The sequence below is a fragment of the Rattus norvegicus genome, chromosome 18 (assembly GCF_036323735.1).
Source record: "Rattus norvegicus strain BN/NHsdMcwi chromosome 18, GRCr8, whole genome shotgun sequence".
Lineage (NCBI taxonomy): Eukaryota > Metazoa > Chordata > Mammalia > Rodentia > Muridae > Rattus > Rattus norvegicus.
Window position 1 is genome coordinate 50,596,163 of NC_086036.1, and position 24,151 is coordinate 50,620,313.

At 43.4% G+C, this 24,151-nt stretch overlaps 1 protein-coding gene and 1 long non-coding RNA gene across 6 annotated transcripts in view; one reads left to right on the forward strand and one right to left on the reverse strand.

Moving 5' to 3' along the window:
- Zfp608 (zinc finger protein 608) overlaps positions 1-14,857 on the reverse strand; it is a 107,977-nt gene extending 93,120 nt beyond the window's left edge. The window contains exons 1-2 of one of the 4 annotated variants that reach the window (XM_039096782.2): positions 14,533-14,857; positions 9,932-11,017 (exon numbers count right to left, since the gene is read on the reverse strand). In XM_039096782.2, the coding sequence (XP_038952710.1) occupies positions 9,932-10,834 (903 nt within the window). In that variant the 5' untranslated portion in view covers positions 10,835-11,017; positions 14,533-14,857. Of the gene's footprint in view, positions 9,908-9,931; positions 11,018-12,098; positions 12,461-14,532 lie in introns of those variants that run through there. The other 3 variants (NM_001107378.2, XM_039096786.2, XM_039096785.2) reach the window with 3 other exon arrangements.
- The window catches only part of LOC108348794 (uncharacterized), an 80,604-nt gene continuing 68,935 nt past the window's right edge, over positions 12,483-24,151 (forward strand). Inside the window, exons 1-2 of one of the 2 annotated variants that reach the window (XR_005496360.2) lie at positions 12,483-12,618; positions 13,474-13,947. This is a non-coding gene — a long non-coding RNA (uncharacterized LOC108348794). Of the gene's footprint in view, positions 12,619-13,473; positions 13,948-24,151 lie in introns of those variants that run through there. The other variant, XR_005496361.2, reaches the window with a different exon arrangement.

Consider the following 24,151-nt stretch of genomic DNA (forward strand, 5'->3'; position numbering starts at 1 on the left):
ATCAATAAAATCCTTCACACCTCTTTAAAGCCCATTACTGTTTGTATCAATCTGCCAAGATGCTTGAGGACGGAACTCTACTATAAAAGGTGCCAATAAATTCTCTTGTTTATATCCTTTAACATCAAGAGTACCACCTCTACACCAGTGCTAAGCCTTGGGTCCACCATTAGATGTACGAAAATTATCCAGCACAGTGTTTGAGAAAGTAGTTTCCAAGGGATGTAATGAAATCGTGTTCTTAATGTCTCTTTGAAGGCCAAGATTTAAACCCTTCCAATATTCACACAGATCAGGTGGATCAACAAACTTCGTGAAAATTCACTAAGAGGAGAAAATAGAGTAGCGAGCTCTGATGTGTAAAGATTCCTCCCACCAGAGAGCCAACCACTTCTGCATGGACATTGCATTGAGGGCTTAAGTCATGGGATTCCGTGGATGGGGACCCAAGAGCCCTGAGAAGTTTTGCTCCCCGGCCTCAGACACAATTTAGTGTATTCCTTAGTGCCTTCAGGGACATTATTAGCACAACCCTATTTTTTCAAGCCAGGGCGACCCAATTCCTCTATCAGGGGCTACAGCTTTTGGCCATGTAATGAAATAATTTTTAAAAGGTAGCAATCTGTCTGGGCCAAATATAGCTGTGCTATATTCAGAAGTAAATTTGTATTTGTATCTACTAAAACACGCTACAGGGGTCCCTACTTAGCTTATTTTAGCAATTCTACTTTTTTTTCTTTGCAAGACTTAAACATATGCAATACATTCTGGGAACTCTTGAAGAGTGTCTGGGAGGGAACTCCTAACTGAAGGAGTCCTCTTGTTTTTATTTTATTTATTATTTTTAATATATCCCACCTATAAAAGTGGAGGAGATGAGACCCATGGAAGTCATTCTAACAGTCGGTAACTCTTCCTCTTCCAGTAAATCCAAGGGCTTAAGAAATAAATAAATAAATGAATGAATAAATAAATGAATAAATAAATAAATAAACAAACAAACATTGAAGGGCATTAATTTGTTTCTAGATGTGTGCGTGTAAGTAAAACAGCAGTCATAATGTGGAAATTTCAGTCACATTTTACAACTAATTGGAAGCAGATTAGAATTCCGCCTCCGGGGAACGTTGTCAGACTAGAAGCTGGAGCAAATGAAGAAAGAGGTGAAGGCGTCCTGAAGAGCTGACAGATTTACTGTGCTCAGGGCTATAAACGGGTCCCCGGCTGCAAGGAGGGTGAGTCCCCTAAGTCCAGAAGCGAGCAGCTCGCCCCTAGGAGCCCAGGCCACGCCCCCAGGGAACCAGGCCGGTCTCTGGTACCCATCACCCACAAAAAACAAAGGGACCTGCACACTGACATACGGGTCGGGACCCAAGGTCAAGGGAGAGGGCCCTCCTTTACCAGGTGGGGGAGGGGAGGAAAAGGGGAAGCAGCTAGTGAGGGCCGATAGAGCCATTAAGTGATGGAAACAGCTGCGGGCTTTCGACTTCAGAGTCTGGCATCTGCTTCGCCATGACGGCAGAGTGGGGGAAGGATTTGGGCGAGGAATGTAAATTGCTCAAACAGAGCTGGATGCATGGACCTGGGGGGTGGAGGGAGACCAATTGCTCCCTTGTGAAATCCTGTTGCTCCCTTTGGGCAACCCCAGCACATCTGAGAGAGAGTTCGCTCATATTGTCCCTTCCAGCAGTTGACAGATCTGGCAAGGCTCAGAGCTTCTCCATCAGTGACCAAGCCGTCAGTTTGTCTGGTTGACCAGTTGGCCACCATTCATCTGTGCTCCGCTCAACCTCCACACAGCTTCGCACCAAGTTAAAATGGACTACCCTCTCTTTCACTCCCTGGGATTTTCCCCCCCCTTATTACATCACCACTGCTTGCTTTTGAACTAGGTCAAGGGTCAGGTTCTATTTGCTGTTGCCTGTTTTCTCCTTTGCTTCCTAGACTGGGTCCTAATTTCATTTCCATCACAAAAGAACTGGAACCGGGGAACGCAGAGCTAAGAGCCATTGTGCTGACCATGAGCCCACGCGAAAGCCCAGATTTGATAGCGTTATCCATGCACCGTGGTGAGCCACATGCAAATAAACAGTTCCCCGCGAAGAATGAAAAGCCGAGGTTTCAGTCCTTCCAAGTCAAACATTATTGTTTTTAATATGAGCTATCCATAAAAATCGGTGAAGGAGATGACAGGAAATTCAAAAGTAAGCCGGTCTGGCTGAGCACAGTTTGAAAAAGGAAAGGAGGGGGCGGAGAGGAGGAGGGAGGAATGTTCTCCAAATTCCCCTCTTATTTTCAGTGAAGAATGAGCTAAACTGTAAAATCTGCACAGAAACATAAACAGTGAATTCAGTGAATTCAGAGGTGCGGTAAGGCCAGTATCTAACCAAAGGGCAGCCCTCCAACAGAGGCTGGTAACGTACAAGGAACAACTTGGACATGACCCTTGAACCCTCAGTGACTAATGTGAAGGACACAGAGGTGGAAGGAAAGCAAGTGTCCCAAAGGCCAGATGTGCTTTCCAACCAAATCAGGAGTTCTCTTTAATCAAAGGCACAAGCAATGACTTCCAGGAGTTTACAAAAGTGTGACCAACTGGAACTTGGTCGTCTGTTGCTAATTGAAGCATATAAAAGAGTTCATTTCTTAAAACATATTACACTTTTTTTAATAAATAAATAAATAAATAAATTTGCTGCCACATGACAAAAACCAGAATCAAGCTCACTGGTAGAAGATCAGTACAACCAAAGACCAAGCTATTATTTCAAACTGTCAAGGGAAGCAGTAAAATTGCTACCAGGTCTCCTTAAGTTACCCTTCAATAAAAAGAAGCCATCGGGGAAATAAGAGGAAAAGAAAACACATCAAAAACCTTAAAAGTCCCTTTAAGTAAAATTATACGTCTGTGGCACCGTGCCATCTGCTCTCTGGTTAACATAATAAGCCCATTCTCAACCCTAAATGCGTGCTTTCTAAGACCATTATGAACGACACAAAAATATATTCAGTATGTTTTTATTTACCCCTAAACAGTGTCGCCTACATTCATAAGGCATCATTGGGATATACCTAACTGTACATTTTTCTTAGGGTTCTGAAGAGTCCCAGGATGAAGAAAGCTACGTGGCTGATAGTCACGTTGAATAATAATCAGACTTGGTTCCAATGACCAAATGGCAGAGAAGAGAGAGAGGCTTTGAAAAGTCAGCAATGATGTTTGCTCACCATTTCTTTCTCTTTTAGATGTATTTATTTATATGAGTATTTATTTATATGTATTTATTTATATGAGTATACTGTAGCTGTCTTCAGACACTTGTTCACCATTTCAAATGGACTTGTCCTAATCCGAACACCCTACCCGTTGAATTCTCCATTAGAGCTAGAGCATAGATATTAGATTTTTCACTTAGTTTCCCTGGGGATAAAGGACTCCTTGAATATCGAATGGGATTCCTATAGTTTGAGGCCCACTGGCCTACCGAAACTCAGGCATTTGCTTTGTGGTCACTTTACTTCTTGAAGCAGAATCCATAATCTCTTCTACTACATCCCCAAAGGTGTTCCTAAGCAAAATTCAGCAGGCATGCAACATTCAGGTTCCAAAGTGCCAGACTCATCATCTTGAATTCCCCTGAAGCTCTCAAAATAACATTACAAACAGCCCAACTACGGGTCAGGCAGCTAAGAGTGGTTTTAACAACCTTTCATTCAGTCGCAATGGCTTTGTTACAGTTGCCAAAACCTTTAGCTTGAATTGAGAAGTTGTTACAGAAAGCAGGCAGTCACTAGTGAAATTTCAGTGGGGAGACAGAATTGGACCCAGAAGGAGCGCTCTCTCTCTCTCTCTCTCTCTCTCTCTCTCTCTCTCTCTCTCTCTGTCTCTGTCTCTGTCTCTAGCAGAGTGAAATGCAAAATTAGTGATGCCTTTATTTATTTTTAAAATGCATTTATCTATTTACAGGTGCATGGTCTGCCCTTGGGTATAGGTGTGTGCCCCTGTCACAGGGCATATGAAGAAGGTCAGAGGTCAAGTTACAAGAGTTGGTTCTCCAGTGGGTCCTAAGGAACAAACTTGGATCCTGAAATTTGGTGACTAGTGCCTTTATCCTTTGAGCCATCTCAAAATGTTGGTTTGTTGTTCTTGTTTGCTTGTTTGTTTTGCATTCTAAGAATAGAGCTCACATCACATAAGACTTCCAATCCAACATCTACATATGCAATTACATCACTTAGAGTCTGAGACCTCTATGCAAGACCCCTTCCCTGGCTCCAATATGATCTTTACATTACTTACTCTGTGACTACTGAAGCAGATTTCACCTGTTCCCTATTCCATCCATACTCAGTGACCCAGAATCAAGCATGTACAATTCACTGGTAATGATCCTAGCAAACAAATGATATTCTGCTGTGAAGTTGCGGCCAAGGGTAGCCCAGCATTCCCTCAGTTCTAGCTTCTACATGACAGAAGAACACTATACCAGTGACTTAGAAATAAACTGTTTAGTATCCAAGTTATACCCTTGATGTTCAGATCGCTGGCAAGTTGAGAGCTCTGGCAATCAAAACTATGTTGTGTTACAGTAATTACTATGACAAACTTCCCAATGCTTAATATTAGAGAATAGGAGAGTATGATCCCTCCACCTCTTCTACACCTCTAGAGTGTGTTCAACGTGGCAATTATCTTCGTTCAAGCAGCAGAATTTAAATTGCATTGAAACTCAATTATACCCATGACTTTTTTAAACATACACTTCAAAAGGCAGGTTTCACCACACTCAAATCACTGAACAAAATCTCTTTCCCGGCTTATAAAAAAAGAGATTTTTATTCCCCTCCCACGAGACATCTTCAAATACAAAACTGACTTCCCTGAAGCTTTGGATCGACTTTTCTTTTTTTTCTTTTTGGCCTTGTGAAGGCATTGGCTGAGCAATGTGGAAGGAAAAAGAGGGTGCCCACCTGATTCTAAAACAAACGACTCAACCTGCCACTTGTCCCAAATGTCAGGACCAACAGCCTCAACTGCCACCACCTTCAAAGGGCCAAGCAGATACCTCTTAACAAAAACACTTTACATTGCTACTCTAAGGTAGTAAATGTATGATTTAAGTGCTCGTAGCTAAAATAGCTCTCCAATTATCAAGGGCCTCTTAGGATGAGCAAGAATGCATTATGTGCTAATGACCACAACCAGGGGTCCCTTCTCCACTCCTTTGTCAGAACCCAAGCAGATACTCCCCTGCAGCTTCACCATTAACATGTCTGTTTCCTGTCAGCCCACTCAGAGATAATGTCATTTATCTCGGGAAGGCACAAGCCCAGTCATTAGCTTCAATAAAAGACCTCAAACAAAGGCCGGATAATGTTTTACCCAGGGTTCCCACTAAATCCAAGAATACCCATCTCTCTGAGCCAAATACTCAAAAGTTATCCTTAAAGAAGTGTGCTGTTGTTTATCCGGGATTCTAGAAGGTGGCTCTGAGAGTATAGTCTGTGTATAGTAAACACTAGTTCCTAGCACTATCACGCAAAATTAGTTTAATGAAGAGTGATGACCGGGTTAGCCCTGGGGAGCCTTTCCCCTGTAGCCTCCAGGAAGAAAATTGACAGGATCATTTAGATCTTTGAAGAACTGACCCCCTCATTGTGAAGGCCTGTAGAAACAAAATAACCCAGAGGAAAGTGGTCAATGGCTGAGCTTCTGGAAATCCTCCAAAAAGAGAAAAAAGTGGAACTGGTTAAAAGAAATGTGGGAACACGTGTTTTCACAGTAGTGTGGGGATTATTGTAATTTCAACTTTCTATGAAGTACCAGGTGAACTTTTTCTTTTAAATTAAAAAAAGCACAGACATCGTCAAAATTGGGGCAGATCTCAGCCATTCATTCAATCCCCATGTTCCATGCTGGAAACCAAGAACAGATGGTACTTTCCGTCTTGTTTGAATCTGGTTATTGAACACCTCCGTGGCTAGGGAGATTTCTGCTTAGCCCTTTCAGCATTCACTCAGTTTACTAACTCTAAAAGTGCTGCTTAGGAAAAAATAAGTCTTTATAATGCTCTAATTAAAACCATCTTGCACCCAAACAATTTTACTTGAAGAGCATATTCTTAACCCTTAGACACTTGGACACCCACTCCCACCCCCTGTCCTTCTCCCCCTAGTATTACGGGCTATTTGCCAAGTTATTAAAGTGGCTGAACATTATCTTTTTTTTTATTTAGCTCAATCTTTCATTTTTTTAACAGATTTTAAATGTACATAGATTCATGTGTTCTCACAAACACCTCTGGCCAGCCCCTCTGCCGCCCTCCCAGGATATCTATCTATTGGACCAGACTAGAAGGAGGATCGGTGCTGGATCGGTGCTGACAGGAAGCCACCTCTAAAATCCATATGTAACTTTCAAAACAGCACACTGTCTAACTACAGTGGTCTCAGTTGTTTCATTAAAGCAAGTGACATTCCTGCCCTTCATCCCACCATAGATCAAATGGACTCCCTAATTCACAGGACACACTACATTATGGGAGTGGGGGGACATAGCCACAAAAGTCATTAATCAAAATATGTTCTTAAACTGCTCACACACACTTAGAGAATGTGTCAGGATTCCCTAGTGACGTGTAAAAAGGCTTCTACCAGAGAATAAAACAAAGTGAACAATATCTTATTATAGACAGGTCCGTTGATAGAGACCATCTTTCGGGGAACAAGGCCCATGGAAATGTATATGATGTTACAGAAATAACCCTTCTTGGAAAAGACACAACTATCTAACTTTCATTTGTTTCTGTTTTAAGTGTTATCTGGTTTTAGGACTCTGTTTTGTTTTGTTTTGTTTTTCTTGTGTGTTTCCCAGTATTCTAGTGATTGAATAATCCCACTGACTGTAACAATGCTCAATATAACTATTTAGATCAGCCCAATGGTTTCTTCTCTGATAAATCTAAACTGTCAGAAAATGAAGAGAGATATGCAAACAGTTTCAATGCAGGGCCATTCTGCTTTGAGAGACAGGAGGAAGGCAGAGAGGCAGGTTCCAACAACCAAAAGCCAAGTCATCAAACCTACTTAGGCAGACATCTCACTGGTGGCTTAACCACAAAATGGGCTATAGAAATACAGCTCAAAGATCTTGGAATTATGGTGTGTTTTGATTTTTTTTTCACGTATTAAGGGAGTGGCGAATTTTACAACATACTTGTGGTTTCCACATAAAGGAGCCAGACACTCACTGATTTAATTAGGTTTCATAAGGTCCAATTTATCATGCTTTACATGATTCTGCGTAGTGAAGAAACAGAAGAAACAGACCAAATATAGATGTTTAAGCATGCTGTGAAAATTAACCAGTGACAGCACGTCTTATGAATCTCCTTTCACCTTCCAACCAGGAAAAAAAAAGTGTTCTCCCCGCACACGTGATTGCTGCCTTCTTCACTCTGAAGGTACTTACCCTCCAGTAGCCTGGTTCTTCAACTATGTTGAACATAAAACATATAGAATGTTTTCTTAAAAAACTTCTTTAAAGATGCCTCAGATGTGAAGCATGTTTTCAAGGGAAGTGTGCCCTACTAAGTTCTTGCTTCCTAAACAGGCATCCTTCTGCCATTTAGAAGCATTGTCTAAAAAGCCTAATTTGATAGAACCATTAGTTAGTGAAATTAGGCTTCCTTCCCTGGGTGGTATTCATGCCAGGGAGTTGCCATCTCTGAGAGGCAAGGATGGTATTATGAAGTCTTCTGGGGGATGGGGAGGACAGCGCTTAAGAAACAATGTTTAAGATCCCAAGCCAACATCTCAGCCTGACAAGAGTGGCTAGCAGTGTAGGCTCCAGGGCCATGAAACCATCCTAAAATGATTTCTGGGCCAACTCTGGTGGCTGAGGTTGGTGTCTAGCTTCCACACTGCAAGGCAAGGTTCTCTCTGTTCCCTCCCCCACCTCCACCCACCCCCGCCCCCCAGCATGACTTGTTTGCTCTTCATTTGTGGAATTCCTACGATGCCACTTATTACTGCTCTGCCTGAAGACGCATTGCATGCGTGTGAATAATTCAGCGCCTTCATTCTTCAACCACTTCCCTCTGTGACTGGGAAGGAAAAGGAACACAAACTGGAGAACCGACACCAGGCACTAATCTCAGTTGCCATGACAGCAGCCTTTGAGATCCTGAAATGTTCCGATTGCCAGCTAAACAAAATTGTTGAATGTGAACATTTGGCTGGAAGATTAAAAGGCTAAGAGGAATGCAAAAGGCCAGAACCTCCCACATTCCCAGCAGCCAGTGGATCCAATCAAATAGCTCTGACTCCTTAACCACAGCATTGTGAGCAGTGGATTAGGGCAATTCATCCAGATAGTTAAAGCAGATTAGAGCTGCAATTTGAAGACTATTGGCAACAAAAGTAAATGCCCCACTGTACTAAGTAATAAGAAGATTTCAAAATGTCTTTTAGTAGAAATTATGTGAAACCACACATTTAAAGTCAGAAGCAAACCCTGAGATGTTTTTTAAGTTAATTTAAATTCATCAATGTAAAAGGCTAAGAGGATTTGGATTCAAAAAGTAATCAGTAGCCTTTTGCAAGTTTGACAGTGTAGCCTACACCTTTCTCTGTCTCCATCAATGTTTACAATCAGAACTTTACTCCTATGTTCGTTCCAACTTTAATTCTGAGCACCCGAAGTTGAAAATAAAGAGTCAGAGAACTGGGAATTGTTTCATGCAGAAGTAATTCCCAGGAGACTTCTTAGCATCATTCCAGCCAGAAAGGGGGGAAAAAAAGAAAGAAAAGAAAATCACATAAGAAGCATAGTTAGAAGAAATCACATCACCACAACCGCTTAATAGAAACACTACATCTGCATGCTACATCTGCATGCTACAACTTAGGGAATAAATCTAAAGATTAAGTTCACAGAAACACCACTCTCACCTCCCAACCAATGTGCCTGGTGAACACATACCCATCAGTTCCCAGACGTTACCCCAAAGCAACTGCATCCCAGACAAGCAAAACCCAGGCCTCCATGCCTAAGCGAGATAACACCGGGGCAGGTTTTCCGGGACAGTATCTAACCACAGACTTTAAGAAAATGACCAATAAGAGTGCAGGGGTCCAAATGGCCCAAGTCAAGCATTGTTAAGCCACAGTTGGCTTCACAGTTGCCCCTACGGCCCCCTCGGTCGTATCCTCGCATTTCAGGAACACAAGCTTAATATGCTTTCCATTTCTTACTTAACTCCTCTTCCAGCTGCCCCGGCAAGCTAAATAGCGAAGTGCTAACATTCTCAGGGCTCTAGCTGCAATAGGTGAGAGAGCAAAGGTAGAGAGTGTGTCCACAGTCACCAAAAACCGCACGGTTTGGCTACATAGTTACAAAGTCAGTGGCCAGTACTCCGAGCTTAGAGTACAGCCTTTGACCGAACTATTTGGGTGAAAGTAACAGAACAATGAGTATAAATAACCCTACACACTCCTTTCCACAGAGGGAACTAGAACCCTGTTCCTAAGGACACACTGTTAACAATAACACAGTCGACAATTCTCTTTAGGGAAGAAACCAGGACGAAACTCAAGGTAGTGCCGCAGCAGGTTTTCTGGTCAAAGCACACACGGACAACTTGCTGACTGCCCAGGAGCTCTTTACAAGGCAAAAAGGCACTTGGGACATTCAGAGCCTCCCCACCCCATGACCTTTCAAACGTTGGCACCACAAACAGCAGAAGCAGCAGCAGCAGAAGCAAGCAAGAGCCAAACACTGCACTCAGGATAGCATCCATAAAGGGTGAACGTCATAGAAATCTCACAGAGAACCCGAAAGCGCTAGGAAGTGTAAGACACCCGGAGGCACATCCCACAACCCCAAACAAACGCACAGAGTGGGGCACACAAGAAGACGACCGTATCCTACCTTCTCGGTTTTCAGTTTCTTAATTCGTCTGTGGCTCTCCTCCTCCTCTTCTTCCTTCTTGACCAGCATAGAGTTTCCCATGAGCGTTGAATCCGGAGCAGTTTTAGTAACTTCCCCTGCAGCTCCGACGCTGCCACTCCCAGCGCCCCCACAGTGAAAGGGGCTCGCGCCACTTCCATTGCTCTTGGCCCCAAAGCCATAGAGGTGACCACCACCGGAGGGGCCCTGGCCTCCTCCGCCATTCTGGTGGCCCTGCAGCACGTCGTGCTTGTCTTTCCGGGATCTCGCAGCATCCTTATCCCGCTTGGCGCCTCGGCTACTGTGGCTTTTCCCTGGCTTCTCTTCCTTGCTTTTCCCACAGGAGCCTGCCCCCGCGGTGGCAGCCGAGGTCCCGGTGCTGGTACCGTTGCTGTTTGGGTTGCCGCCGCCGCCGCCGCTCACACTTTGACCCAGCGCTGAATTCATGCCAGTAGCCTCTCCAGGGCGCCCTTGGACTTCCTGCCTCTTGCCAGTGCTGATCTCGGGAATTCCATACAAGGCAGCAGAAGGCAGAGATTTATTAGCATCCTTAGAAGTTTTAGCCCTTTTCACTTTTGATTTGCTGGTCTCTTTGTGTGAATTCCCCTGGGGAGCGGAGGGCTGAACAGAAGCAAATTTTAGGCCATCAGCTAAGGCTGAGGTAGCACAGGTCCCATTGGAGGCCGGACCTCCACAATCCTTAGTGTTGTTGGTAGTGGTGTTGGTGGAATTATTCATCTCAAATTTCTGTCTGTCCTTTTCCAAATCGGCGTCCAAATCAATGATTAAATTTCCAACCCCGATTTCCCAATCATCGCCACTGTCATAAGTATCAACTGTATTTGGATCCACACCTTTTCCTGCAGTCGAAACGTTCACGGACATCCTGAAGATGAGCTCTCGAGATTAAAAATCCAATGAACTTTCCTTGAGAGATGAGGGGACATTCGTTTAGCTCCTCTGGGCTTTCTTTTAAAGAAAAAAAAATTCTTCCAATTTTCCTCTTCTTTTTCCTGCCCCAAAAATGTGTCCGGGATCTCACTCCCTCCACTCTAGGTCCACCTTCTCCTGTAGAGGGGGGAAAAAGTCGAATATTTCTTGTCTGGGTATTACCGGAATAGAAAACCATTAATACTGGGGAGTGAGTAAGGGACACAAGGAAGGACAGAGAGGAGGGGGCTCATTATCGTTTTCAGAGTCCAATACCAGGTTTAAAGGAAAACTGGCAGACTTGAAAACCACCCCCCTGACAATAAACATCTTACAGTAGCTAAAACGAAAATCCCTCTAAACAGCAGGGGGATAGCCAGTTCTTTAAAAGCATTAAAATATCTCCAAGGATCTGATTCAAGCCCAGAAAGGTTTTTGTGGCTTTTTTTTTTAAGTTGAACATTTTTATTTTTTTGCCTGGCACACGTGCTATTTCAACCCCAGGAAAAGATCCTGGACATTCATACAAGAAAAACACCCTGTTCAACATCCCCTAAACATGTCCTGGGTCTTGCAATGTAAAAACAAAACAAAACATACAAAAAAACAAAAACAAAAAGAGGCCCTCAAAGTTCTCTAGGACTAGTATTCAAAATGTCACTAAGTTTTCCTTATTTCTAATTCTAATACTTCTTACAAATTGTCTAGACAACCTAGGTTTTGTTCTCCACAAGAAACAGAAAAACAACAGTAGTTCCCCTCACACACACATACCCACCACCCTCCTTCCTGAGCAGCTACACAATTCTTCATGAAATATGCACAGACCTCTTTAAGAGTATTTTTCTCAGTAAAAAGACAGTGTGAGAGGAAAGGTTAAATATCTGTCTTCTGGAGAAAAAAAGAAAAATCCATCTAAATAATTTTGCCATACCCCTGGGTCACAGAACTGCTCAGTCAGTTAAATATGGTGCTACTGTCTGTAGGGAAACTGATTAAGACGTACACTTTAAGTGATCTGCGCCAAGGTGGCCTCAGTGACCACAAATGAGTGTGTGTTTGACAAAGAGCAGTTAAAACAGTTTTTTAAAGGGATCAGTCCCCTTTTAACAGTTGATTGTCAAGAAAATAAATAAATATACAGAGAAAGACATACAGAGGCACGCAGAGAGAGAGAGAGAGAGAGAGAGAGAGAGAGAGAGAGAGAGAGAATGCTTACCTTTAAATCCTTTATCATTTTTTTAATTAGGCCCGCAAATAAAAAAAAAAAACATTTCTCAGTCCACTAGGCACACAACCGTGTGCTTCATTTTACTTAAACACCAAATGATCAAAAAGGAAGAAAGCAAGTAACACATCCCAGCCAAAATAATCACTCAGTAACATTATTCCACTTCCCCATCCCCCTTTTGGCAAAAAGCTCTGGAGTCCTTTTCTCCTTAAAAAAAAAAAAAAAAAAAAAATGTGTCACTGTGCAGCTGAGAGATGCTTCACATTCGCAACCCAAGCACCGAAGGGTGTTTTTCCTCTTAACAAGCATTCAGAATAATAGGGTGTTGAGAGAGAGGGAGAGGAGAGGGGGAGGGGAGGGGAGGGAAAGGAAGGAGGGAGAGAGAGAGAGAGAGAGAGAGAGAGAGAGAGAGAGAGAGAGAGAGAGAGAGAGAGAGAGAATTAGAGAAAAAACTTTTCCGAACTTCTCATTCCGCTTTCGGTTGCAGACTTCAGAGTCACCGTGATCAGTAAGTAATGATCTCATGTAGCAAACCTACAGGCGTCCTCTAGTAACGAGACAGAATGTGCTAACATCGGGATAAATTAGTGAAAGGGAAGAAAGAATAAGAAGAAAGGACTGAAAATCTGGGCTGGATTCCGCCTGTTAGTCGGGAAGTGGCATTTTTCCGCTCGTCCTGACATTTGATTTCTCCAACTAACTTAAGGAGGGGGTGAAAGGATGGGGAGGAGGAGGAGGAGGAAGAAAGGGTGGGATGAGGCGCTGGGCTGGAGGAGAAAAAGAAAGGTGTGGAGGAGGAGGGAGCAGACTGTGCAGGGAGCTGATAAACCAGTTAGAGCAGCTTTCGCCCGGGGCGGGGGGCGGTGGAGCGGGGAAAATAACGGCGTCTAAAAGGGGCTGCCTTGGAAACCTGAAGGATGTGATGTTTTCCTGTTTTATGTTGTTTTTGAGAAAAAAAGAACCGAGTTCTTAGAATAGTCCCCGAGGAGGGGTTAAAATCCTCCGCCGCGCAAGCCGATCTGTCATGTGGTAATTCGATAATTAGAGTCAAAAAGGTTTTTTTTTTTTTTAAGGCGACCTTTCTCCAGGACAATTTCTCTTTCTCTACACGCAGCAAACAGTGCGTCTCTATTTTTTTTTTCCTCCTCTCTCCACCTCTCGCCCACCCCCTCCTGTGTTTAGTCAGATGGCCTCGGAGCTTGGCTTAGTATTTTTAATTAGCTGGCGTTTGGAAGCTAAAAGCAGTAATGAATTGTTGATGGATTGGAAGTGGAGAGTCGCTTTGCTGGAAATGTCGGGGCTGGGAGAGGGGGATGGGCGCGTTAGCAACACCAACCATCTAAAAGGAGCGGTTTTGTTACAGTGCAAGCCTTTCACATCACGTGAGGATCAAGGGCTCAATTGGTTGTCGTGAGAACAAAAATGGTGACAAGCGTATCAAGAAAATACTGATCTGGTCTTTTAAAAAAAAAAAAGCTGAAGGTTTCTCCCTTCCCCCTGCAACCCCCTCTCCCCCCGCACGCCCTACAGTGGGCGAAGCTACAAGTTATGAATGTGAAACATTTCTCAGCCATCTCGGAAGTTCGGAAGGAGGGAAATGTAATGGCCACAAGAGCAAAGCAGATGTTTTAAAGAAACAGCTTATAAACCTTTCCTCAACTGATCTCCAATTTGTCGGCTTTCCCAAGGGGCCAAAGCGGAGGACGCCTGGGGGGAGGGCAGAGTACCTCGGAGCTGCTGGGATTTTAGGAAACACCCCCCCACCATGTATTAAACAAAGAAAAACATTTTGCTAGCTCCCAAACAGGGACTTGTAATAAACACACCATTGTTACTATTTGTGGGTTTGTTTGGGTTGGGTGGGGCTCCCCCCCACACACACACCTTCTCTTAATGTTTTTTTTTCTTCTTGCCCCCCCCCCTTTTTTAAGAAGGTGGAAAATGGTAGTTACAGTCATTACATGTAATGGATGAATATTCCCTAGTTTACTATTAAATTACTGAGCAGGGGGATGTGACAGGAGAGAAATCAGCTTGTTCTACCCGGGTTCCCATTTGCCTGGCTCGGTCTGGGCGGGGGTCAGCTCAGCTCCGGTAGAAGAGGAAAGGAGGGGGAAGGTGCGCAGGAGACCTGACAGGGAGGACCAGGGTGTGTAACTGAATCACTCTTAGTCTCCTTTGGGTTAGAGCCCAAAAGGTAATTTACTCTAAGTTAGCCCAAGTGCCCAGTCAAGCTTAATTTGTCTAAAGAAGTTACAAAGTCAGCCTCCACTGAATAAAATTCACCGTTCTTGGGCTGTTCTAAATGCATAGCCAAACCCTGTAACTAGTTCCTCATTTCAATGCATAAAACTCTCACATTCCCCTGCATGAAAACCCCACTAAAGTGCTATATAGCGACACACCACGCAACCGTACTTACGGTCTGTATGGGAGCGAGTTGACCTTTTCCTTCTAACTGCATTGAGTGTGTTTGGTTGCAGCCGCTTTATTTTGGAAATTATAATTTCTTCAATTTTTTTTATTAAAGATGGACCAGCAAATGTCACAGACCGTCCCGTGTATTTTTTTTATAAAAATAAAAAAACAACAAAAATAAAGCAAAAAGCCAGAACACAGAAATCCCCCCGGTGCATACACACACACACACACACACACACACCAAGCTTGTTCTGGAACAGTGAAATCAGAACTGAAACACAACACACGCACAGGGGGAGTGGAGCCAAAGGAGCTCTCAGCCTGTATACCTGAAAGGGACTTTTCTTTGTTCCCAATGCCCTTTCGCGCAGGGCCAATCAGAGAGCAGCTTTTATGAAACTGAGCTCTCTCATTGGTTAGCTGCTTTCTCTTGGCTACTGTAGGGGGTTGAGATATACACACGTATAAAACACACACTGAGCGCGGGTGGGGGTGCTATGGGGGGTGGCGGTGGAGACAAAGCGTTTTATTTTCCAAGCAGATTGGGGTTGCGGAACCTCCCGCAGGACGGAGGGAGGGGGGAGCTGGGGCGCCTGTTTCAATTACTACATCATTCACATAAAACACTTATTTATTAAAACACATCTCAAGCCGGCTGCGAAGAGAGGATATCGGTAAATGCAAGTTTGATTGTGTTATCTTGGGGGAAATAATGTATGTGATCGCTCGGTGGCAGAGGGAAGCCAGCTGAGCCACCCGTACAGAGCGGGGACACCGCTCGGTGGAAACCCACGCGAGCGATTTACTGTTGTCCCTTCCATGTCCCTAGGACTCCGCAGCCCAGCTCTGCAGCTTCTGCCTCTCAGCCCTTCCCCACCACCTTGTCCTACTGCAATCCTGCCCCCCCATCTCTCTCTCTCTCTCTCTCTCTCTCTCTCTCTCTCTCTCTCTCTCTCTCTCTCATTAAATAAGAAAAATCAGTGGGGAGCGTCCGGTGGTGGGGGAACAAGTAACCCTTTTGTTTCCAGGTTTCTGAGCTGCAATTCCTGAACTGTGGACCCAGACAACCATTGAGCAAACGTACTGAATGGCTCTCTTCAAATTACCAACAAAATTCCTGCAACTGATCTTCTGCGACCGGCCGAAGAACAGACAGACAGACAGAAAGACAGACAGATAGATGATAGACAGATAACAAGGCCGCGGCAAACCACATTAAGACCTCAAATGAGTCTTATTAAAAAAATAAATCGATTTGTGGAAGATAAAAATATACTAGGCATATTAACCCCTTAAACGGCCTCAGTCCCCAATTTTTAATTATCTGGATTATCTGCCAAAGTTCTTTCCTCAAATCTTTAACTCTTGTTGGGGTCAGAGATTCTAAATTCTCTTAATGCTGTGTCTACAACCCACAAACACACAACATGTTCTCACTTTTATGGTAAGACAAACGCAGCCAAGCTAATGGGGCTCAATTTCCAGGACAGGAGGCTAATGTGAAAACAGCCCGTTAATATATTTAAGCTAATGTAGTCTTACATAGTAAGTCTTTAGAGCACGGTTTATTTTTAAGTTTGAGTTGTTATTTTCAACTATTTGAGGAGCTAGAATGTGGGGATTTTAAGGTCACTTAGTCTCAAGTAAACCAATTATAACCCAAAGTGTGAAGGATCAGATATTACTGGGTTTTTCAGTTGACAATTGGAGGTTTAGGCATGCCGTAGCTTACACAAATGGGCACAGAAGAATAAATTGCCTCTGGACGAAGACAGCTATGATGTAAATGTTCGGAGGCGACTTTGTGGATCAATAAAAACATTTATGCCACATGTTATAAGTAATGGCTATTGACTAATGTTTGTGTTTTTAATATATTTAGTCCATTAAAAAAATGCCAATTTGTTGTTCCATTGCCCTAGATGAACTAGAGTAGATGCCTTAAAATGCAATTGCAAGTGCTGGCCTTTTCTGGGGTAAGACATAGAAAGGGATCTCTAGCCCTACAACTCCTCTTCACTCACACTGAAGATATACAATAACAAACATTGTCTGGGGGCAAATTAGAAACCTAGTATCAACTCCTCTTCTCTTCTAGTTTTGATGTCTGGGTAGTATTTTTCCTCTCCAGGTTTTACATCCATGTGTGGCTCCTTGGTTAGGGTGCAGTGCCTTACAGAAGTCATAACTTTTTTCTTTTAGAAGTGTGGTTCCGGGGTTGGGGATTTAGCTCAGTGGTAGAGTGCTTGCCTAGCAAGCGCAAGGCCCTGGGTTCGGTCCTCAGCTGGGGGGGGGGGGGGGGGAGTGTGGTTCCTCCAAAGACCAACTTGTGTGCTTCCTGTGTCCCTGGGGTGTTCTCTCCATGTCAAGCTGAGGTTACCCCATATGTTTCATTAGTTTAGAAAAAAATCAACCATTATCTCTCAAAACAGAAACATTTCCCAGGGTATTTAAACAATGTCACCTAGAAGCACCAGAGGAGGGTAAAGCTCTTTCAAAAGGCCTCCTTACTAAAGAAATCACAGAGTTGAACTAGATCCAAAATGTAACCACCCAGATGTGTAATTGAACCTAACCCCGTCTTCTACAGCCAAACCTAAACCCATAACCTTTTTAAATCTTTGGCTGAAGAAGGTCAACTTGAGTACATATTCAATTCAAATTATTTTGGCAAATCAAAGCATTTTTTTTCTTTCCATTTTATTATTCCCACAGGCCTTTTATTTCCCCACCCCCATCTCTCCCACCTCCCAAATTCTTCCAGGCAACTTTTGAATAGACTGCTATTGTTATACTGGCTTTGCATGTGTTTGTTTTGCTTGACAAGGGGTGGAGGACAATCGGGAGGCATGTGAGGACTCTCAGATAATGGAAGGCTGAAAGATAATTAGCTACCAGCTTTGACAAGTGGAGTTACTCTCTTACCTCACATAATTGGAAAGTTTGTTTCTGTCTACAGAACTAAAAGTTTTTCATCTTGATCTATTTTTTTAATTTAATCTCTTTGAGAATTCCACATATGGGTACATAATTTCCACCCCTCTGTCCCTTCCCCTCCAATTCTTCCTGTGCCTCTTATCAAAGAAGTGGTTGTCTCCCCAGTGACATTCACTCATTTACTTGCCTACACTGGTACACTCTTTCAACACGTGTACTGGGTAATTTTATGTGTCATCGGGTGTCTACCTGAGAGACAGAGGAGATGTCTGGGAAAAAAGAGCAGTGTTTGGAGTCGAGGGGAGGGGGAGACATGAGGTTAGTGTAAAGAAGGTAATTAGAAAGTGTCATCCTACCAGCAATAGTCACCATCATTCCTCCATGGGCCCCCCAAATCAGCTCAGCACTACACATAACACATCGTCAGCAAGGAGGTGGAACAGTTGTCCTGCCATCCTGGCAAAAGACTTGGCTTGGCTTTGCTCCTTCCCTCCTTCCTTTCTTTCCTTCCCTCCTTCCTTCCTTCCCTCTCTCCTTCCTTCTCTCCTTCCTCCCTTCTTTCCTTCCTTCCCTCCTTCCTTTCTTTCCTTCTTTCTTTTCCTTTCTATTTTTTTTTCTGGAAAGAGTTCAAGAGGAGGCTAACAACTTCAGGCAACAACACAGGTAGTTTTTATTTGAGAGTCTTTCTTCTGATTGGGGTTGTATTATTAAAGGCCAGAAATCAAAATCAGTTTTATTACTCCCTCCCCCCCCACACACCATTTTTTTCTACAAGCATTTTACTAGGCAGCCCGGGCTAGCTAGGGATTTGACATTCTCTGCTTTCCCAGTGGCAGGGTTATAGAGTGTACCCTCATGGCCAGCAGACATCTTTCTTGGGTTTTTATTTACTTGGAAGCAAGTCGAAGTTTTTCTAAATCTACACGTACCACATGCTTGGGAGTTCTTGGGAGCTCTCAAGATCAAGAGAAAAACCAAAAGAGAAAAATCCTAAAATATAAATAATATGAGCTTAATTTGCATGAAAGGGACTTAGGTTAGATGTAATTATAAATGTACTGGTTACCCAACAAAACTATAGGGAAAGACTCTTAGACACCCAGAGCCCTTAAGCACTGGTCTGCCTCGGCTTCCTTCTAGAGAATAGAAAGTTGATTAATGAAACACCCACAGAAACATTAGGCCTTTACTCTTTTCACCTACAGATAATTGCTCCTAGTTGCTAAAGAGCTTCTGAAAAGAGGGGGGAAAAAAGAAAAAAGAAAGAAAAAACAAAACAAAACAAAAAACTGCTACCCTTTTACACCCTGCATACTAAATCCGACTCAAGGTTCCATTGAGTACTTTTAGCAATATCTATCTCTGGATAATTGTCATCAAATTGTGCCAATTACTGTTCTTTTGGTCAAACATTTGATTGTTTGCATAATTCTGAAGTAGCTTTAGACCAAAATAAAGTTCCAAGTGGGGAAAAGATCTTGTACACAGAACCTTTTTAAGTCCTTGGTAGAAACAGGTCAGGGGAGAAAGACTTCATGATAGCCCCTGGCAAAAGGGGAGAAAGACTTCATGATAGCCCCTGGCAAAAAACATTTCTGATAGACATTCACAAATATTGATATTGTTCCATATCATAATATTGCCACATTAGCTTTCTTTTCAGGTAGCTTTTATATCCTGCTAACACCTTTTAGCCTGCAGTCTTACCAGCTGACTCACAAAGGCAGGGAGAATTATGCAGTTCTGATAGACAGGTCTTTGTAATCTAGCTTAGTTTTAAAAAAAAAACCAATATAAGGCAAATATATCAAGTGATTTTTAATATTACAATGAATTTTAATAGTAAAGAAATAAAAATTATAGAAATATAGTTCCATGGTGGAGTGCTTGCCACACTGCTCGATGACATGGGTTCAATACCAAGCCAGAAAAAGAAAGACAAAGGTGGCTTCTCCCTGTATGCTCAAATAGCTCCTGTTTTCTCATGCAGTTCCAATTTCTTAATGGAGAAGAAAAGGCAGCAGTCTGACCCTGCTACACTTCACTTTGAGAAAACCTAACAGCACTCTTTCCCTTTTTTTTTTTTTTTTTTTTTTTGAAAAACACTTGTATAGTACTTGTGTTGAGAAAACAGCAATGGAGGTAGGTCAGCCTTAAGTGTCTTAAATCATACCTCAGCGTGGCCCTGGGCACTGTCAGGGTGGTGTTGGCTACTATGTCTGGTCTGCATGGGTGCCCTAGCAGGGTCTGGGATCAGCTAGGCAATTTACATCACATGCAATGAAACCATTTCTAGGGAAGGAGTTCTCTTTTATGCTTCTGAAGACCGAGTGCATAACGAAGATCAAAACACAAGCTGCGTTTTTTAGAACTACTTATTGGATATTGCTGTTGCTGGTTTTATTACAATATGTATTTTACGGATTTAGGTAATAGCCCTGATTTTTCAAATCGACCTCTGTTTAGACACGTTTCACTTTGGGCTGTTTCTTGTCTGCGAAATTACAGTCATTTGCACGTTATTACAGTGAGTAGGAGACAGATTGTATTTAGCGCTGGGTGGGGGAAGGGTTATTATGGGAAGTGATCTGCTACGGTCAGCACATAATTTCAGCCTGAAGAAAATTGCTTCTGAATGGCTGGTCTGTTAGCCAGCCAAGGAATGGTCACTGGGAAAGTCTGCAAAATACTTCTGCTTACTCTGCTGTGCAGGGTTAGCCTCGATGCCAGAAGGAGAAACGCTGGGTGGGGGAGGGGGGGTTGTAAAGCAAAACTTAAAAACTTGTAGGTGAAATGTTGCCACTACTCTGTGTGATTTTAAAACAACAGAGTAGAAAAGGACCAAGTTGGAAAGGACAAAAGGCTGTGGGATACAGCCATTATCTTCCTGGCCTTCTTTTCTTTGTGTCCTTCTGTGGGAGAAATCTCTCCGTGATTTACTGAGAGCAGATAGCTCTAAGTATAAAAATTTGTGATAGCATTATGAAACACATTGCATCTCTAAGATTTTCATGTATAAATGACTGCAGGAGGAAAAAGAAATACCCGGGACAACTTTGTAATTGAGGGTGGCAGAACACCCCCCCCCCAACTATGAAAACACTCGGTATATTTAAAAGGATTTTCATACTTGATAAACTCTACTTTGTTCAGATTTCATAAAGTTGACACACGTTTAATAAGCAAAGGTGGCGTTCGTCAAAACCAGCAAACCCGAATTAGTGATTTATGATCCTCGTGCCTCTCCTAGACAGGGTTTACATATTCAGTTAGAAGAACTCAGGAGCCTCAAGTTGATTTTACAGAAGACTTCCATTTTGCTCAGCTCCTTGGCCGTGGAAAGCTACTGTTGTTGAGAACAACTGTGCCTCTTTTGTTTGCTAAACAAGCCTTGCTAAAGGATGAACCACTACAGTCATTTGGAGAATGTGCAGTAAACAACAGAAAGTTGTTCTGCTATTTTCTCAGTAGAGCATTTCTTCCCCATCCTCCTGCAGCTCAGCCAGCCTCCAGACTACTAACCAATCATCGTTATGGAAATGTGGCTCTCAGCCTCCTGATTGGATGGTTCCTGGACCTGGGCTGTTCAGCTTTCTCCAGCTCTACAAACGCTGGCAAGCTAGCCTGTTGGTGGGATCCTCTTATGAAATTATTTTAATCATTTCTCCTTCTCTTCCTCATCCCCCATTCTTTACCCACATTTGCGCGCGCGCGCGCGCGCACGCACGCACACACACACACACACACACACACACACACCTGTAAAAAAAAAAAAGAGCATAACAATCGTATTGGGAAGCTGTTAAACACAGAATGTTAAGGTTTATCCTTATTTATGTATACATTTCTGTGTGAATGTATGTACCATGTGTGTGCAGGTACCAGAAAGGACTTAAGATTCCCCGGAAATGAACTCATAGCCAGCTGTGAACTGGGACTCACACTTGGGTCTTCTGGAAGGTACTCTTAACCACTGAGACATCTCTCTAGCCCTTAAAAATAGATTTTAATGTACCTCTCATTTAATATTTTCTGCTTGTTTAGGTTCTCAGTGTGGTGCCCTGCTTATTGGAGGATCCCTACAAAATTGAACAGAACAAAGAACATTTGCATTGATTTTTAGACGTTTAACCAGTATATACTCTGCTCTGAAATGCTTTAGGTTAAAACTCTTTAGTTAGTGGTGGCACACACCTTTAATCCCCGGCATTCAGGAGGCAGAGGCAGGAAGACCTCTGAGTTTGAGGTCAGCCTAATCTACAAAGCAAGTTCCAGGACAACCAGAGCTGCACAGAGAAACCCTGTCTTGAAAACCAAACAACATACAAACAGAAAGAGAATATAGTTCAAGGAAACAGCATCTGGAAACAGCCCTGATGTACAAGTCCCAAAATCACTCCTTAATTCTCCCTGGAGGTCACAGCAGACCAGAACACAAAGTACCAGTTTCATCAGATGAAGAAATTGAAATTTAACCCAGGAACCCTGTGGACTTCACTGCTATATTGGCTTGCCACAAAATGTATGCCAGCATCATAAAGCTTTTAAGTTACACACAGGAGCATTAGAGGGCATGAATTATTTTCCTGGATGAAAGAATTGAAATATTTTCATATCAAAGAGAAACAAAGTGTCAAAGCTTCCATTAACGATCTAGACTATGTCTGGTACAAAACGTGACACTATTGGGTAAGCAGTTACGGGACATGTATTCTCGCTGGTTCTAAGATTCAGGAACAGGTACCAATGAAGGCGTAGAATATGTACACGTGGTTGTCTTATACAAAGACTAATGTAGTGTGTTTGTGTGGGGGGGGGGGGTTTCAGTGCGTCAAAGATGAGGCTACACAACCAAGTCTGTCAAGTCCAGACAGCACTGCAACCATCTTTAACTGGAGCACTCGTGCGCTGTGAGGAGAGGCAGAAAGCAAAGAAACTCCTTGAATTTTCAGGTCTGGATTGAGCAGCACAGCAACGGCAGCAGCAGCAGCAGAGCCACAGCTGTCAGTGAGACAAAGGGGGAAGTGGGAAGTGACCACCGAAAGCTGCCCGATAGCCTTCATATCTATGCTAACCCCTATGTGATAACACCTTCAACCCAGACAACGCGCAAGCACACACACACACACACACACACACACACACACACACACACACACAGACAACTTTTCAAAGAATAAATTACGTCATACGTTACTTATATAATGTATTATGACATTCTCTATATTAAAATATGAAGGAAAAGAAAGCTATGAGGATCTGGAGGAGGGGTACCTTTAAGAAGTACAATTTACCCACACCCGAGGATCCTGGCCCGCAGCAGCTCTCTGCTCCCAAACCCCGTGGGAGAGAGACCTCACCGCCTGATCAGGTGGGCACTCCTGAGGCTGCAAAGCGGAGGAGACCACCAACACTGCCCACCCCTGCCCACATCCCTGGCCCAAGAGGCAACTGTATAAGGCCTCTGGGTTCCCGTAGGGGAGGGCCCAGGAGCGGCAGGACCCCTGCGCCTGAGACACCACCGGAACCTGAAGGAAACAGACCGGATAAACAGTTCTCTGCACCCAAATCCCGTGGGAGGGAGAGCTAAACCTTCAGAGAGGCAGACACGCCTGGGAAACCAGAAGAGACTGCACTCTGTGCACATCCAGACGCAGAGGAAAACACCAAACGTCATCTGGAACCCTGGTGCACGGAGGCTCCCGGAAAGAGCGGCGCAGATCTTCCCGGTTGCTGCCGCCGCGGAGAGGACTTAGGCAGTACCCCACGAGCAAACTTGAGCCTTGGAACCACAGGTAGGACCAACTTTTCCCCTGCAAGAAACCTGCCTGGTGAACTCAAGACACAGGCCCACAGGAACAGCTGAAGACCTGTAGAGAGGAAAAACTACACGCCCGAAAGCAGAACACTCTGTCCCCATAACTGGCTGAAAGAAAACAGGAAAACAGGTCTACAGCACTCCTGACACACAGGCTTATAGGACAGTCTAGCCACGGTCAGAAATAGCAGAACAAAGTAACACTAGAGATAATCTGATGGCAAGAGGCAAGCGCAGGAACCCAAGCAACAGAAACCAAGACTACATGGCATCATCGGAGCCCAATTCTCCCACCAAAGCAAACACTGAATATCCAAACACACCAGAAAAGCAAGATCTAGTTTCAAAATCATATTTGATCATGATGCTGGAGGACTTCAAGAAAGGCATAAAGAACTCCCTTAGAGAACAAGTAGAAGCCTACAGAGAGGAATCGCAAAAATCCCTGAAAGAATTCCAGGAAAACACAATCAAACAGTTGAAGGAATTAAAAATGGAAATAGAAGCAATCAAGAAAGAACACATGGAAACAACCCTGGACATAGAAAATCAAAAGAAAAGACAAGGAGCTGTAGATACAAGCTTCACCAACAGAATACAAGAGATGGAAGAGAGAATCTCGGGAGCAGAAGATTCCATAGAAATCATTGACTCAACTGTCAAAGATAATGTAAAGCAGAAAAAGCTACTGGTACAAAACATACAGGAAATCCAGGACTCAATGAGAAGATCAAACCTAAGGATAATAGGTATAGAAGAGCGTGAAGACTCCCAGCTCAAAGGACCAGTAAATATCTTCAACAAAATCATAGAAGAAAACTTCCCTAACCTAAAAAAAGAGATACCCATAGGCATACAAGAAGCC